Source organism: Eriocheir sinensis, chromosome 11, assembly GCF_024679095.1.
Source record: "Eriocheir sinensis breed Jianghai 21 chromosome 11, ASM2467909v1, whole genome shotgun sequence".
In the NCBI taxonomy this organism is placed as follows: Eukaryota; Metazoa; Arthropoda; class Malacostraca; order Decapoda; family Varunidae; genus Eriocheir; species Eriocheir sinensis.
Window position 1 is genome coordinate 2,198,666 of NC_066519.1, and position 18,209 is coordinate 2,216,874.

The 18,209-nt window shown below is 44.1% G+C and overlaps 1 protein-coding gene across 1 annotated transcript in view; it reads left to right on the forward strand.

The window, feature by feature from the left end:
* Positions 1 to 11,870: 11,870 nt before the first annotated feature.
* LOC126997111 (centrosomal protein of 131 kDa-like) overlaps positions 11,871 to 18,209 on the forward strand; it is a 36,442-nt gene continuing 30,103 nt past the window's right edge. Inside the window, exons 1-4 of the mRNA XM_050858170.1 lie at positions 11,871 to 11,893; positions 11,950 to 12,045; positions 15,376 to 15,751; positions 15,837 to 16,646. Of these exons, the coding sequence (XP_050714127.1) occupies positions 11,871 to 11,893; positions 11,950 to 12,045; positions 15,376 to 15,751; positions 15,837 to 16,646 (1,305 nt within the window). The remainder of the gene's footprint in view (positions 11,894 to 11,949; positions 12,046 to 15,375; positions 15,752 to 15,836; positions 16,647 to 18,209) is intronic.

Sequence of the window (18,209 nt, forward strand, 5' to 3'; positions counted from 1 at the left end):
TCCAAGTGGGGTCTGACTAAACTATTGTAGAGCGGGAGTATTACATTTTTATTCTTGAATAAAAAGTTTCTTTTAATGAAACCCAACATTCTGTTCGCTTTATTTGCTGCATCGATGAATTGACGTGAGAATTTGAGGTTTGACGCGATTTTGACCCCCAGGTCCTTAACACATTGAACGCTTTTGAGTTTAACGCCGCGCATTTCGTAATCGAACCTCTTATTTTTTGTTCCAACTTTAAGGACCTGGCACTTGTCTACGTTAAAGGGCATCTCCCATTTATCTGCCCAAGCTGAAATTTTGTGCAAATCTTCTTGGAGGCTTTGCCTGTCTTCGTCAGTGAGAACCGAGTTACCAATCTTTGTGTCGTCTGCAAATTTACTAATGCGATTATTGAGTCCAACATCCACGTCATTGATGTAAATAATGAAGAGCACTGGGCCAAGAACCGAGCCCTGAGGGATGCCACTAGTGACCAGCGCCCACTCTTAGTTAAATCCGTCACTCACCACTCTTTGCTGTCTGTTGCTCAATTGGTTTACTTGACCGTCAATGCCTATTTGATTTAATTTATAAAGTAATTTATGATGTGGGACTTTATCAAACGCTTTCTGGAAATCAAGATAGACTACGTCCAATGATTTGTTAAAACCATAAAACTGCCATAAACTGAGAAGAGGTCGTTATAAAAGGTCAATAGGTTTGATAGGCAGGATCTTTTGTTACGGAAGCCATGTTGTGAATCCCCAATTAATGAGTGGCTTTCGAGGTAACTCACAATTTTGTCTCTAATTATGCTCTTGAGTAGCTTACCTACAATTGAAGTTAGACTAATGGGTCGGTAGTTACCTGGTATTTTTTTGTCTCCTTTCTTAAAAAATCGTGTCACGTTAGCCTTTTTCCAATCCAAGGGGACGATGCCTTGTCGCAAGGACATATTGAATACGGTTGTGAGGGAGGAGAGTATTTATTTCTTTGTTTCTTTTAAGCAGTATAGATATACTTTATCGGGTCTGGGACTTTCATTTGTTTTAAGTGAATGGAGAGCTTTAAGGACTTCATCTGTTGTTATTTCAAAATTAGGCAATGCATGCTCGAGATTTACATTATTACGTATTTAAATTGACTTTTGCAATGTTTACTCGCACGCACAAATGTTCAACGTTACTGTCTCTTGGTGTTTTGTCAGTGGGTTGCAAATAGCTTTTGACAAAAAGGGCGACGCCACCGCCTCTACAGTTTACACGATCATTGTTGAAGAGTCTGTAGCCATCTACGTTGTATTCGGAACTTAAATCAATATTTGTGGTGTCGATAAATGTTTCGGTTATAGCAATTATGTCAAAATTTTCTGTTAGAGCAAGACATCTCAGTTCATGAAATTTGTTTCTTAGGCTACGCGCATTGAAACTAAGGATTTTTAAGTTATCTAGAGGCTTGGTAATAGAGGTGGTGGTACTTGCGGGATCACGGTTATGGGTCTGTTGCGATGCACGGCATCTATTTACACGGGCGGGGTGGAGGGACGTGGCTGAGGGTCGTTTTTTGATCGGGTGTCATGTACTGCGTCGTTGAGGAGCCTTCCGAATCTGGCTGCCCTGATGGGAGACAGGTGTATTCCGTCCCTGTGGAAGAGCTCACTTTGTCCGAGAAATTGTTCCAGGCGCTGAAGAACTCCACGCCAAGCTCCCTGCAAAGAGTCTAAGCCGGGTTGTTTAGGGCTGGAAGGCCTTACTGAAGAAGTCACTTCTCCGCCCCACGCCCATGGTAGAACTCCCTGAAATCAAAAAATGTTAGGGGATTTAGACTTCTATACTGCTGGATGAGCTTCTACGGTACTTGTGAAGGAGTTCCTCAGACTGGGTCGTGGTGATGTAGTCACTGGCTGCCTCAGGTGCCCTTACTGTAGCCTGCTGAGTGCTGTGGTGCTGGAAGCACACTTCATCAGGGTGCCTCACATGTTGGGTTGCCCCATAGTCGAAAAACGCAGACACAGATCTAGTTTGTCTTGCCACTGATGATCTTGTTGTACACCCAGGTGCTGAGTACACCTGTGTTGTGTTAAGAGCAGACTTGGATCTCTTTGTGCCCAGCATCTCACTATGTCCAGTCTGTGGCATTGGACTCTGTACCCACACTTATGGCAGACACAGTGCATCCCATGATCTGGTGGTGATGCTTCTGAGGCTGGGCTACAGGTATTACTGCCTCTGTGCCTTGCAGTTTGTGTGCTAGGCCAGGGGGTCACATGTTACATCACTGTGTCTTATGTAGTGTCAAAACAGTTAGTGCTTGCTGGCTCACAGGGCCAACAACTGGGACCTGGCTGAACTGGGTGGAGCTGGTTCTGCCAACAATGATGTTCTTTTCATGTATAGTGTAAGTGAGTATCCTGCATGCGTGCCCTGAGATTGTGGTCTCGAATCCTAATTGGAAAAGTCACCATAGTTGCTGCTTGATCCTCCCTTCCCCAAAAGTTGTGCCTAGACCTGCAGCAGCAGTATTCCTGGCTGCCACTGTAGGCAAGAAAGAAAGGAATGAAAAAGAGAAAGTGAAAAGACCGGAAAAGAAAAGAACAAGAAAGAGGAAGAAAAAGGAAGAAAAAACAAAGAAAAAAAGAAAAATAATGAATGAAAGAAGAAAAATATAAAAAAAGAAATAAAAGAAGAATGGAAGAAAAAAAAAGAAATAAGAAGAAAACAGTAAAAAGAAATAGAAGAAGAAGAAAAGGAACAACAAAGAGAGGAGGAAAAGAAGAAAAAGGAAAAAAATGAATAAAAGAAGAAAAATAAGAGATGGAAGAAAAAAAGAAAAAAAGTATATCAGAAGAAAAAGCAAAAATAAATACAAGAAGAAAGGAAGAAAAGAGAAAAATGAATTTGGCCCGGTGGGTCACAGATAGGATTTGAGGGGCACACGCTTAATGGCCTACTCCAAGCTCTGTCTTGTTTTTTATTTCTCTCTCATTAGCAGGCCGTGGTCCTGAGTCCTATGAGAGATGCTTTGAGTTGCTTGTGGTCATGTACCAAGGCGCCTCATGATTTGTTTTAATGTATAGTCAATATTATAAGAAGCTGAACTTTTTTTATAGGCCTAAGGGCAGTGGTCCATGGGTTTATTTTTTGCTCATTATTATTTTTTTGTCAAGCTAAACTTTTTATAGGCCTAAGGGCAGTGGTACATGGGCCTATTTTTGCTCCATTATTTTTTTGCTCTAGCCGAACTTTTTATAGGCCTAAGGGCAGTGATGAATGGGCATTTTTGCTATTTTTTGCCCAGAAGGCTGAACTTTTTATAGGCCTAAGGGCAGTGACACATGGGCCTATTTTGCTCTTTTTTTACCCAGCTGGAATCCTTTTATAGCTCAAGGGCAGTGATGAAAGCGGGCATTTTGCTCTATTATTTTCTGTCGAAGCTGAACTTTTACAGGCCCAAGGGCAGTGATATGTGGTCTTTTTTGTCATTATTTTTGCCCTTGAGCTGAACTTTTGTAGGCCTAAGGTGGTGGCTATGGCCCAATTTTGCTCAATATTTTTTGCCCTTGAGCCGAACTTTTTTTATAGGCCCAAGGGTGGCATACATGGGTCTATTTTTTGCTCATTATTTTTTTGTCCTTGAGCTGAACTTTTGTATAGGGCCTAAGGTGGCACATGGGTCTATTTTTTTGCTCATTATTTTTTTGCCCTTGAGCTGAATTCTTCTTGTATGTTTCAAGGTGGCATATACTATTTTTTGCTTCATTTTTTTGCCCAGCTGAACTTTTATAGGCCTAAGGGCAGTGGCAATATGGGCCTATTTTTTGCTCATTATTTTTTTTGCCCAGCTGAACTTTTTATAGGCCCAAGGGCAGTGATGAATGGGCATTTGCTATTTCTTTTTGCCCAGCTGAACTTTTGCAGGGCCGCAAGGGCAGGACACACATGGGCCTATTTTTGCCTCTTTTTACCCAGCTGAACTTTTTTATAGGCCTAAGGCAGTGATGAGCGGGCATTTTTGCTCTATTATTTTTCTCTGTCGAAGCTGAACTTTTTACAGGCCTAAGGGGCAGTGGGATATGGTGGGTCTTTTTGCTCATTATTTTTGCCCTGAGCTGAACTTGTATAGGCCTAAGGGGGTGGCACATGGGTCTAATTTTTGCTCATTATTTTTTGCCCTTGAGCTAAACTTTTTTTATAGGCTGCCTATGGGTGGTATTATGGGTCTATTTTTGCTCATTATTTTGTCTTGAGCTGAACTTTTTGTATAGGCCTAAGGGTGGCAATATGGGTCTATTTTTTTGTTCATTATTTTTTTTAATTCTTTTGAGCTGAATTCTTTGTATAAGCCTAAGGGGTGGTACATGGGCCTATTTTTGCTTCATTTTTTGCCCAGCTGAACTTTTATAGGCCTAAGGGCAGTGATATGGTGCCTATTTTTTTGCTCTTTTTTTTTTTTTCCTTGAGCTGCTTCCCTTTCCTATAAAAAAGGTTAAGTATCGCTTTTGGTTCCAGTGTAATAATTAGGTTGCTTTTCACTCCTAATTAAACCATTAAGCTAATCTTGCAAACTATAGGCTCTACCATTCATGATTACGAGGCCATAGATTTCTTTTTCCTCATTTCTTCCTTTTTTTCCTCCTTGTCTCTTTCCTCCCTTGATTATTATTAATGAAAGTATATATACATATATTAGAAGTATATATATTCCTCTCTCTCTCTCTCTCTTTTCCAAAGGGACGGTATACACCTGTCCCCCATCGGGGCAGTCAGATTCGAAGGCTCAACAACGCCTGCATAACAAAAACGGTTCTCGCCACGCCCCTTCCATCCCTACCCGTGTAAATAATAGACACCATACAATCGCGAACAGACTCGTAGAACATTGAACCTTCTCCAGTACCACCACCCTCTATTACCAAGCTTCAAGATAACCTTAAGAGTCCTTAGTTTCAATGCGCCGTAGCCTAAGAAAACAAGCTTTCTTCTGATGAACTGCGTATGTCTGCTCTGACAGAAAACTCCTTGACGAATTAAGTTATAACCAAATGATGATTTATCGACCACTAATTAGATGATTTAAGTTCCTGAAACACAACATAGATGACAGATTCTTCAACAATGATCGTGGTAAACCGTAGAGGGGTGGTAAAAGTCGCCCTTTTGTCAAAAGATACTTGCAACCCACTGACAAACACCAAGAAACAGTAACGTTGAACATTTGAAGCGCAGTGAAAACACTGCAAAAGTCAATTTAAATATATCTGTCACTTACAGGCCTCCCCATGCCTCTTACAGTTCTTACGCTTGCAAAACCTATTAAACAATTACTTTTCCTCGGTGTTTAATAATAACAGTCCTCCCGCCACCACCACCAACACCAGTACTAATGTAAACTCTGAGCATGCATTGTCTAACTTTGAAATAAAACCTGAAGTGAAGTCCTTAAAGCCTCCTCAAATCAAAACAAATAAAAGTCCTGGACCTGAAAGCAGGATCCAACCTGCTGGAAAGAAGAAACAAAGAGCTAAATACTCTCCTCCCTCATACAATCGTATTCATTATGTCCTTGTGACAAGGCATCGTCCCTTCCAGATTGGAAAAGGCTAACGTGACAATCGGATTTTCAAGAAAGGAGACAAAAAGTACTCAGGTAATTACAGGCCCATTAGCTCAACTTCGGTTGTAGGTGGTAAGCTACTTGAGGGGCACAATTAGGAGACAAAATTGTAGGAGTTACCTTGAAAGCCGCCATTGATTGGGGACTCACAACACATGGCTTCCGAAACAAAAGATCCCGGCTTCATCAAACCCATTAACCTTTATAACGACCTCTTCACTGTCTATGACGTAACCAAATCACTGGACGTAGTCTCATCTTGATTTCCAGAAAGCTGCTGATAAAGTCCTCAAGATCATAAATTACTTTTACAAATTAAAGCAAATAGGTATTGACGGTCAAGTAAACCAATGGATCGCGAATTGGTTGAGCAACAGACAACAAAGAGTAGTGATTGACGGATTTAACCTGAGTGGGCGGCTTCCGTCACTAGTGGTGTCCCTAGGGCTCGGTTCTTGGCCCAGTGCTCTTTTCGTATTATTCACATCAACGACGTGGATGTTGGACCCAATAACCGCATTAGGTAAATTTGCAGACGACACAAAAGATTGGTAACTCGGTTCTGACTGATTTAAGATGGTGCAAAGCCTCCAAGAGGATTTGCACAAAATTTCAGCTTGGTCGGATAGATGGGGAGATGCCCTTTAACGTAGACAAGTGCCAGGTCCTTCGTTGGAACGAGGAATAAGAATTAGTTTCGAATACGAAATGCGCGGCGTTAACCTAAAAAAGCGTTCAATGCGTCAAAGACTTGGGGGTCAAAATCGCTGCTAGACCTCAAATTCTCAAGCAGCAAGTTGCATCGATGCAGCAAATAAAGCGAACAGAATGTTGGGCTTCATTAAAAGAAACTCTTTGTATTCAAGAATAAAGATGTAATACTCCCCGCCCACAACAGTTTAGTCAGACTTAACTTTGGAATATGCGGTACAGTTTTGGTATCCCACCATGCAAAGGATATTGCTAAATTAGAAGGTGTTCAGCGTCGGGCAACGAAAATGATCCTTCCTTGGCGCATGAAATCCTGGCGAAGAAAGGCTTTCTACTCTTTAACATGTTCTCTGAGAAACGTCGCCCGAGGAAAAACTGATCGAATGTTTTAAAATACTTAATGGTTTCTACGAATGTAGACAGATCAACATTGTTTATGATCGATGACACTTTTGCGCACGAGGAACAACAATGGCGTAAAACCTCAGATGTAGAGATTAAGTAAATTCAGATCTGCACCAAATTTTTTCTTCCAACGTTGTAGTGCGAGAATGGAATAAGCTTCCACCATCAGTGGTCCAGTGTAACGATTGACTCCTTCAAAAAATAAGTTTCTCGACCGTCACTTCCCTTCAACTTAATATCACCAACTAGAGTAGAAATGCAACGTTTTGGGAGTCTTCTGATTAATGTAAAATCATTTATTTTAGAAGAAGGACAGACCACCAAGGAAACTGACCACATGGGGTCTGTGTGGTCTACTTATGTAATCTTCTTTCTTCTTCTTCTTCTTCTTTCTCTCTCTCTCTTCCTTCTCTCTCTCACCCTGCTTTAGAAGTTGAGAGAGAGAGAGAGTCTCCCAGTGGCGTGGTCGTTGCCTTACCTATCGACATATTTGTAATTAATTGCAATAGGAAAGATGTCAAAAGAGAGAGAGAGAGAGAGAGAGAGAGACAGACCGCGACTCCTGGAGGTGGTGCAGACCGCCCCTCCTCCACGCTGACCGCACACAGCTATACTTCCCCCTGTAGGGAGTAGGGGTGTGATGCACCTGACCAGCCACCAGGGTGGCCCTGACACTCCTAAAGCGGCGGGCTGTTGCTCGCTCATCAACATATATGTACACATTTACAAATAGTGTAAGATGTAAAATAAAGAAAGAAAGAGAGAGAGAGAGAGAGAGAGAGAGAGAGAGAAGAACCAAAAAAACAGAAAAACATATAAGGAAATCGAAAGAAAGAAAGAAGGAGAAAAGGAAAGAAAGAAAGGAAACCAAAAGAAGATTAAAATGGGAAAAATAGGGGCATAAAAAGAGATTAAGAGAAAATAGTGTCCTGTTGAAAGTGTGTTTTTGTTTGTTTGTTTGTGCGCGTGAGTCATCGTCATCATCAGATCAACAAAATAGCACCCCTGAGGCCCGCGAGGCTTGTAGCGTAGTGGCGGGCATGGGCTTCTAACACGCCTACCTTCCAAACCATTGAAGAATTAAGACATGGCGTGACGCGAGCACTGGGACACGCCAGGGACGCGCCAGCAAGGTGAGGGCAGGCGTGCGTAAGGGGAGGCGCGGGGGGGTGGAGGGAGGCGCTGAGTGGGGGCGGCGTAAGGGGGGAGACGTGGGGTGGTGTGCGAGAGGGGTGGGGCAGGTGGGGTGAAGGTGTGCCAGGCAGGCGTGGGGGCGGGGTGTGAGGGAGGGAGGCAAGGACGTAAGGGAGAGGCGCGGTGCGGGATGTTTTGAAGGGAAGAGAAACGTACTGGTACAGGTGGTGAGTCCTCAACTGATGGCAGTGAGGCAGCAACTGATACAAGTGCAACGTCAGGTCGGCGATGACCCTGGCGCTGCATGAAAACATATAATACTAATTATTCTAACTACCCATCTCAACTGTAGGTGGTAATTATTGAGGATCATTACCGCGCCGCCCAGTGATATTATTTGCCCATATTATAGTTGGTGGGACGAAATACATGTCCCTTAACCATAATATGAAGGCGGAAAAACTTAAAAGTAAAGAAAAGTGGTTAAGGTAGTAGAAAGCGCATATTATACATACATTTGTTTTGGTGTCGGTAGCAGCCATTGGGGTGAGTAGTGTTGCTAACAATTCATCAGTTTGTTAGCGATATATTTAGTGATGTGAGACTTGGTTCTGACGACGCGTGGTTATTTTCTTTTTTAGAACACGCACCTTTACCCAAAGGGTTTTGTGAAGGTTTGGGCCGGGTATAGTATCAGGTAAAGATGCATGTTCAAAAAAAAAATAACCACGTGTGGTGGACCTGGTCTCACATGCGTGGGTAATCACTAACTAAACGTACCATCGCTAACCTAGTGTTCCATCGCTAACCGGATCGTCGGCAACACTGTTCACTCCCCAATGTCCGCTGCTGCCACCAAAACAAATGTATGTATAATATGCCTTTTCACTACCTTGATCACTGTTTTTCACTTTGTTCGCCTTCATATTATGGTTATGACATGTATTTCTGCCCTTAACTATAATATGGAGGAGTAATATCATATTTGGAGGCGCATAGTGATTCTCAATACCACCAACCATATAAACTATCTAAATAAGGCTAATGGGGAACAACTATCCAATATGTGGGGTGGTCATGTGGGCGGGCGTTGTGGGGGAGCCAGCCTTGCCCCCAGTTGAGTTCATTTCAGTTGGATGTTGGAAGTTCTAGTCAGAGAGTGGCACTACCTGATGATCTTGTGTTTTAGTCAGTCTGGGTCTATTTGTTTTTTATCTGCTCTTATGTCTCCTCCCACGCTCTCTGCCTAACCCCACAATAATGGTTCCCTTGTTGAGATGTCTTGTTGTGCTCTAAATCTCTAATGTCTCACTGACAACATATCTCCGGCCTGTTATGGTTGAGCAGCGGGAGAAATTTTAACAATGAATGCTGTGGTGAGTGGGTGCGGGTGGTATTGTTTCCCCAGTGAGTGTTTACCTTAGTGATTGTCACCTAAGTGAGTAAAGCGTTTACTAGGATTAGTTTTACTCTGGTGAGTGTTTACTCTTAGTGGATTGCTTTCAATTTCAGTGAGTGTTTACCTTAGTGATTTGTTTACCTCAGTGAGTAGTTTAATTTCAGTGATTGCTTACCCAGTGGCGTTTACCTTTAGCACAGCTTACTCCCCAGTGAGTGTTTAATTTTAGTACGCCACTGCGAGTGTTTACCTTTTAGTGATTGTTTCACTCCTTGTGAGTGTTTACTTTAGGTGATTGCTAATTTAGCAGGTTTACTCTAGTGATTGTTTACCTTCAGTGAGTGTTTACCTTAGTGATTGTTTACCTTAGTGATTGTTTACTCCCAGTGAGTGCTTACCCCTAGTGATTGTTTACTCTTAAAGAGTGTTTACCTTAGTGATTGTTTACCCTTGCGAGTGTTTCACTCCCCAGTGATTGCTTCACTCCCAGTGAGTGCTTTCACCGAGGATTGTTTATCTCAGCAGTGTTTAATTTTAGTGATTGCTTACTCTCAGTGAGTGCCATTTTAGTGATTGTTTACTCCCCAGTGAGTGCTTACTCTGTAAGTGATTGCCATCCCCAGCAGTAAGCTTGTGGCCTTAGTGGACTTTCTTGCTTTTGTAATTTCAGTGATAGTTTACCTAGTGATTGTTAATTTTAGTGATTGCTTACTCAGTAGTGTTTACCTCAGTGATTACTAATGAGTGAGTGCTTCACTCGTGATATTTACCTAGTGATTGTTTCTTTTAGTGATTGTTTACTTTAGTGACTGTTCTTGGTGATAGTATATAGAGGCAGGGAGCTAATGTACAAGATGTGAAATTGGGGGACCTACTTGATATTTTGAAAAGAAAAGTTGGAAGCCCTTGCAAATAAAGCTCTATTTTATTTCTTCTTGAGATAGTTTTTCATGGTCAACACAAAACCACACAAAAAAATACAAACAAACAACCATCTAAAAAATTTCAGTGTTTTCCAAATTTTCCTTCCCCCAAATAAGTGGACGGGGTATTGTTACTAAAATTGGTCAAGATAGCCTCTGAGCTAACTACCCTAAGGGTGCCTTCTTCTCCTCGGTGGGCGGAGGATCAGATCCGCTGGCCAGGGCTCCACACTGCTTCCTGAACAGTAACCTCTCTCCAGCAATGGCAGGCACTGGGTCCAGAGCCACTACACATCCTCTGTACAGTGCCAGTGTATTATACATCCTCTGTATGCCAGGCTATATCACTTCTGCAAGGCGTTAGGCTGACACACACTGTCATCTATTTTGTGAGAGTGCACCACAGGAGAACATGGTTGGCTTGTAGCAAAGAAGATGCTGAAAATATTATTATTATTATTATTATTACTTTGTCCACATGCCAAACTTTCTGTGGATCATCATCATCATCTATATCAGGTTTAGGTCATAACAGGCTACAGTGTTTTTCCTGCATGTCTTCACCTTCAGCCAGTGTGTTCCTTTTTATTGGCCTCCAGTAACTTCCTCTGGGAGGAATCTTTCTTTATGAACACTTTTCTCACCACACTCAGTGTCTTTGTCTGGCTCCAGTAAACCCCTGAGGAATGTTTCTTCATGAACACTTTTCTCACCACACTCAGTGTCTTTGTCTGGCTCCAGTAAACCCCTGAGGAATCTTTTTTGAGGAACACTTTTCTCACCACAGCCACGGCCGCTAGCCATTGCCTGTTTGCATATTGGCGGTGAACAATTGTGGCAGAACTGTCAGGCCCAAGTCTGCATAGGCAGCTTGGAGCCTGCACACAGAGCCATATTCTCCTGCGGTGCACTCACAAAGTGGTGTGTGTGTGTGTGTCTGCCTGGCACTGTACCGAGGATGTACAGTGGCTCTGGACCCCGTACTTGCCACTGCCTGGAAAGGTTACTGTTTCAGGAGGCAGTGTGGGCCACCCATCTTGACGGACTTGACCCTCCGCCCACCAAGAGAAGAGGCACCCTTAGGAGTAGTTAGCTCCCTGCCTCGGTACTGTCACTAAGGTAAACAATCTCTAAGGCAAACAATCACTAAGGCAACAATCAACAACCACCCCACACTCCGCCAGTGTTGAGTGTTTTAATTTCACCGCTGCTCAACAATAACAGGCTTGGAATATACCACTGTAAAGAGTTATGTACACCATGCCTAAGAGAGGTGATAAAATGGCAAATATTTGGTAGATTTACTTCAACAGACCTGCTCTCAACCTCCTTTTTTCCCAGTGCACAGCAAACTTTGGGGCGTGGTGGGGAGCAGTTTTCTTTGAGGTCAAGGCAAAGTAAGTAAAATATGACCATCTGGAATTAAGGAATTCTCCTAGTGTAGAAGTTTTGTAGAACAAGGATAATTTTCTATGATTTACCCTAACTGAACCTATTCAGGGAAATTTTCTGAGAGAGAGAGAATATATGTAAAGTAGAAACGCTAGTAATGAATGAGGGAAAGGAAGGAAATAAACTATATATTGAAAGAAAATCAGGAAAAAAGTGAAGTTAGGAAGAAAAGTAAAAGAATGAAAAGAGGGAGAGAAGGAAAGAATGCAAAGAAGGAGAGAGAAAGGATATAATGAAATGTTAGTGTAATCATGTTGGTCCGAGCATCAGTGAGGTGAGGGGCAGGCAGGAACAGCTTAGAAGTGACACCCTGACCTTGCCTTCCCACAGCAGTGTGGCCATGTTGGAGGGGCGTGGCCTCAGCCCAGCGTGGGCTGCCCTGGGTGTGGTCAATAGCTCCTCAGGTGGTGGTGTCGGCCAGGCGGCGTGAGGCGGCAGGATAGGCTCGGCCCGGCCTCCTCAGACACCCACAGCCCAAGCACACACTGGCCGCCCTCCTCGGCCCCGCCAGCCACACTGCCACACCCGCCCACGCCTGAGCTGGCCAGCGGCGGGCGCGGCTGGCGGCCACACGCACGCCTGCCGACCGTGACCGCTTGACGCCTGTGACCTCAATCTTAGGGGTGGAGGGAAAGTGGATTGAGTGGCTTTTGTCATTTGATTATATTTTGCATGTTTTTTGGGAAGCGACATAACAGACTTTATTTTTATTTACAGATATATTTAATACACTGTGCTGAAAAATAGATTCAGGAGGCAGGATAAGGGGGAAGAAAACGTGTTTGTCTCCCGCCCGCTCTACGATGGTTTATTTTACACGATTTTGCTCATACTCAGACTCTCTTCTTCTGTACAAATGTACTGTATTTGATGGCTTATAAGGCGATGGCTTATAGCACGCACCTAATTGGGCAGGCATTTGAAAAAAAATATAATAAACGGGTTCGAAACCTGAGTGTCAGGTGAAGATTTTTGGCCTGACACCCGTGGGCCTCCCCACCACCAGGCCGTTATTAAAGTGTAACATGTACTCACATCCTTATCAAATCCCAATAGGTACTTTACACTTACAACCCTTAATATTTGCTGGGACCTGCCAGAATTGGTCCTGCTTAGAGACTCAAGGGTACTGCTTTGAGACGTAACAAACATGGCGGAGACAGCGACATTCAGAGCGGTAACGTGTATAAAGTTTGCGCGTCATGTTTCTTTGTTATTATTCTACATGATAAATATAGTTATCATTTTAAAATATAGGGAAGTGTCCACTAGTTTGCTTATGTACAAGCAATAAGTCACTTAATTTTCTCCCTGACTGGTGTCATTTCACATGAAGTAGTGGTGAGTACTGTTGTTATACATCGTTACTTTAGAAAAGAGTTGCCGTTGTTGCTGTAAAAGTGATCACAACCTTGTTTACATGTGCGGAGAGGTTTGCTGTTTAATCTAAGTGCCGTTGCTGCACTAAAACTTCATTAGCCAGTGACCCAGAGCTGAACCTTGACCTTATAAGACGCAAGGTGATTTTCAAGGACATTTTTTTGGAAAAAAAGTGCGTCTTATAAGACGTCAAATATGGTATTTTCTAACCCTACACCATGAAAAACTAAGTGCAGGAGGCAAGATGAGGGGGAGAGAATGTGTACGTCTCCCCGCTCTACGATGGTTTATTTTACACAATTCCACTCAAACTCAAACTTTCTCTTTCCGTACAGATATGTTTTCTTACCCTTTATTATAAAAACAAAATATGTACAGGAGGCAGGATAAGGGAGAAAAAGTGTGTACGTCTCCTCGCTCTACCATGGTTTATTTTACACAATTTCGCTCATACGCTCATCATATTTTAATTGTGTTTACTCTCTGTAGTGTTGGCATGAAAAAACACTATTAGGACCTGGCTCATCTCTTTAGTGGCCTTTGGAAATAGTTGATGCAGGAGGCAAAAGTGTTTAGGAATACATCCTGCCCCACAGATACGGTCGGTTTACATCACGCCCGTCACCAGCCAGTCAGCCGGGGGTCGGTGCGTGTTGTGTCCAGCCACGTCCATCCGCCCACACAGCCGCGCCGCAGACAGGTTTGCCACTGACTTTGCTGTAGTATTTTTAACAGCAAAGAAGACTCCTCAAGGGCAAAGAAAGATAAAGAAATGAAAGTCCACCCAAAATTGACCTCATCAGAAAATTCATTTATGCTTCCTTACTCAAGAGACTTTCAATATAACAAAGTGAGGTCCTTCCTTGTTGATTTATGGTACAAGGTGCTGGCTATCATGTGTTTGAAGATGCCCCTAAACCTTAACCTAACCTAACCTAACAAACCCCATACACAGTTACTATAGAGTCTTGCCTCAGAAAATTCATACATGATTCAAGCATTTCATGGACTTTCAATACAACAAAGTAGAGGTCCTTCCTTGTTGATTTATGGTACAAGGTGCTAGCTATCATGTGTTTGAAGATGCCCTAAACTTAACCTAACCCAACCTAACAAACCCCATACAGTTACTATGAGTCTTGCCTCAGAAAATTTACATGATTCGTTACTCATGAGACTTTCTATACAACAAAGTGAGGTCTTTCCTTGTTGATTTATGGTTCAAGTTGTTGGCTGCCATGTCTGAAGATACTGCCTTAAATAACCTTCCATTAGTAACAACCCTTAACCCTTAGACTCCGTCAGGCACGATGGTGGCTTTTACGTAAGACTCTTTAGGCTCTTGAAATATCGTGCTCATTTTAACCCCCTTTCCTTGCGCGGTGTGGATCGACTATCCCCTCAGGCTTAGTCGGGCAGCCCAATGGGGGTCTCTTTTAACCTCTTGCATCTCAAAAACTATTCATCACAGCTAAAAACCAAAAACACCATTGGAAAGAGGAGGTCCAGATCTATAGGAGTCGGTTATGTATGCCTCTCTTGCGAAAATACATGCACGTTCAGGGAGTGTTGAATGTTATCACTTACATCGGTGCGTGCGGGATGATCAGCCATATTGAGGGAACTGCGGATATCTTTTCTTCAGATTCTGGCAAGGGAGTATTGCCAACCACAATATTTACAACTATTTGGTCAAAGAATCAGTCGGTGATAGGTGAAGCTATGCAAAAATGCCGCTATATTGGGCAAGATCATCCACCAGTTACTCGTCCGTAGATTTGCCGCGCTGGGCTGATATGATTTTCCACCAAATTTAGTGAAGAACACACTCAACTGGCAATCCTGTGTTGTGAGAATTAGTGTTGGAACACTCTCATATGCGGGAGATTTGAGGGCGGGTGGAGGTCGCAGCGAGCGTTTAGTGCCACCAGCAAATCGCCCTAACGCCTGCTGCAAGGGTTTAGCAATGAAAGGGTTAAAAGACAAGAACCACAGTTTGTTTATGTTTGAAGAGGCAATCGGCATACATCAAGCCCTATCATTGGCCTTTTGTTTCACATGGTGGATGCTTGGCCAATCACATTCCAGCTTTTACAATGATTTGTTTATGCTGTAGTATGGCTCCAGATTTTCCTCATGGTGAGTACAGTCACGTATGTAGTATTTTATCATTTTTTACTGATTTCTGGAAGATAGCAGACACATATTTACTTCCATGAGTCTAGAAAATAAGTGTTTCAGGCACATGATATGATACATGACAATGCTGCTGGAACCACCATAGGAGGTGGGTGTCACCAGCCCTGAGGACCTGCAGGCTGTGTGGCCGCCTCACTGCTCAATACCTTCAGGGCCTCTCCTCTCCTCTCCTCACAGTTCCTGTCACACAGGCTGGCACATAGTGCGCCGGACAAGGAGGCAGTGGCGTGGCGGCGGCCCGGCGGCGCACACAGCAAGGGGTGCCAAGGGGCACGCGCTGGCAGCGGCAGGCTTGGCTCCACCTCACACTGTGGTGTGCCTGGACCTGAGGAGGGCCCAGGAGGGTGTGGCCAGGCCAGGCCGCTTTGGGGGACACCTTCAGCAAGGATGGCCTGGGACGCTTTCTTTGGGGCCACCTACACCTCATGCAGCAGCCTGGGGAGACCAGGCACTCCCCAGCAGCAGCGACTCTGAGCCGCGGCTGCTGGCCGGGGGGGACGGGGACTATGAGGGCTGCCCCTCGGCCCCAGGTGAGGGGGGCGGCTACTGGGGGGTGGGTGGCAGCCTCCTCCGCCCCCCCGCCACAGACACAACCTCCAACGAGGACTCCGAGGGCACGGTGATGAGCCTGGGCACAGGATATGCTGATGGTCGCCACCACCCCGCCCGGCCGCCACCACCACCATCACCACCAGCAGCACCAGCAGCCGCTGTGGGACACTGAGTGGCGGACGCTGCTGCAGCAGAACCACCACCTGCTGCTGCAGCTGTCCAGCCGTGAGGACCTGCGGCCTGGCCAGGACCTGCGGCCCGGCGAGGACCTGCAGGCCGGCGAGGACCAGGCGGACACCCCTGCGCCTCCTGCAGGACAGTGCAGTGCAGACACTGCCCGCCACCCCCGCCCGCAGCCCCTGGCCCACCAGGCTACGAGGGGCAGGAGCCGCCGCCCTGGAGTGAGGCCGCCCACTGGGCTCCCAGCCCAGAGTGTGTGCTGGAGGACATCGCGAGGGAGGCCAGCCTCAGCCACAGCCTCCCCGGCACGCCTGGGGGACACACCTGGGGCAGGGACACCCCACCTCCCCTCAGCAGTGCCTCCCCCACACACCCAGCCCAGGCCGCCTCACCACACAGGCAGGACACACACACACACAGCCCAGCAGGCAGCCTTGCCGGAGGCCCCACAGGCCATGAACAAGGCAGCAGCAGCAGGGAGACAGCCTGCAGGGGCCCCTCAGGCCTCCTTCACCCTGCAGGACATGAACAAGCAGGCAGGAAACACCACCACCACCACCACTCACAGATTACATTGCGCTGGGCGGACCAACACAACCCTTGAAGACGGAAGACTACACCAGCCGCTGGATTGGACCACTCCCACGCTCGCGGAAATGGAGACCACAACAGTGGTCTCCAACACTCACAGGGAGACTCAAGACCCCAAAACCTCTGTGAGCCAGCCCCAGAGTACCACGCCCCCAACAGGCCATGAAGACCCCTCAAGGACACGGCCACAGCACCCAGAACAGAGACAGGGCCCGTGGGTGTTGGCTTTCTCATGTTGTGTTCGTGTTTGCTAGACTGTATTTACTAGGCTATTTTTGCTAGGCTATATTTCCTATGCTATATTTCCTATGCTATATATGCTATGCTATATTTGCTCTTCTATATTTGCTCTTCTATATTTGCTCTTCTACATTTACTCTTCTACATTTACTCTTCTATATTTGCTCTTCTACATTTACTCTTCTACATTTACTCTTCTATATTTGCTCTTCTACATTTACTCTTCTACATTTACTCTTCTATATTTGCTCTTCTACATTTACTCTTCTACATTTACTCTTCTATATTTGCTCTTCTATATTTGCTCTTCTATATTTGCTCTTCTATATTTGATCTTCTATATTTGCTCTTCTAAATTTGCTCTCTGTTGCTCTTCTATATTTTGCTCTTCTATGTTGTTGTTCTATATTTGTTTTCTATATTGCTCTTCATCTCCACACTGCTCTTCTATATTTGCTCTTCTATATTTGCTCTTCTATATTTGCTCTTCTATATTTGCTCTTCTACATTTGCTCTTCTACATTTGCTCTTCTATATTTGCTCTTCTACATTTACTCTTCTATATTTGCTCTTCTATATTTGCTCTTCTATATTTGCTCTTCTATATTTGCTCTTCTAGTTCCTTCTATTCTCTTCTACATCTGGCTCTATCTATCCATTTGCTCTTCTACATTTGCTCTTCTATTTGCTCTTCTACATTTACTCTTCTATATTTGCTCTTCTACATTCCTCTTCTATTGCTCTTCATATTTGCTCTTCTACATTTGCTCTTCTACATTTGCTCTTCTACATTGCTCTTCTACATTTGCTCTTCCCATTTGCTCTTCATTTTGCTCTTCTACATTGCTCTCCTACATTTGCTCTTCTCCATTTGCTCTTCTCACATTTGGTGCTTCCTCTCATTTGCTCTTCTCCATTTGCTCTTCTACATTTGCTCTTCACATTGCTCTTCTGTTGCTCTTCTATACCTTGCTCTTCTACACCTATTTGCTCCTCTACATTTGCTCTTCTATATTTGCTCTTCTATATTTGCTCTTCTATTTTCTATATTTGTTCTTCTATATTTGTTCCTATATTTGCTCTTCTATATTTGCTCTTCTACATTTGCTCTTCTATATTTGCTCTTCTATATTTGCTCTTCTACATTTGCTCTTCTACATTTGCTCTTCTATATTTGCTCTTCTACATTTGCTCTTCTACATTTGCTCTTCTACATTTGCTCTTCTATATTTGCTCTTCTATATTTGCTCTTCTGTTCTTCATTTGCTTCTTCTTCATTTGCTCTTCTACATTTGCTCTTATTTAGACATTTGCTCTTCTATGTTGCTCTTCTATTTGCTCTTCTATGCTTGTTTGCTCACATTTGCTCTTCTACATTTGCTCTTCTATATTTGCTCTTCTATATTTTGCTCTTCTATATTTGTTGTATTTGCTTGCTTCATGTTGCT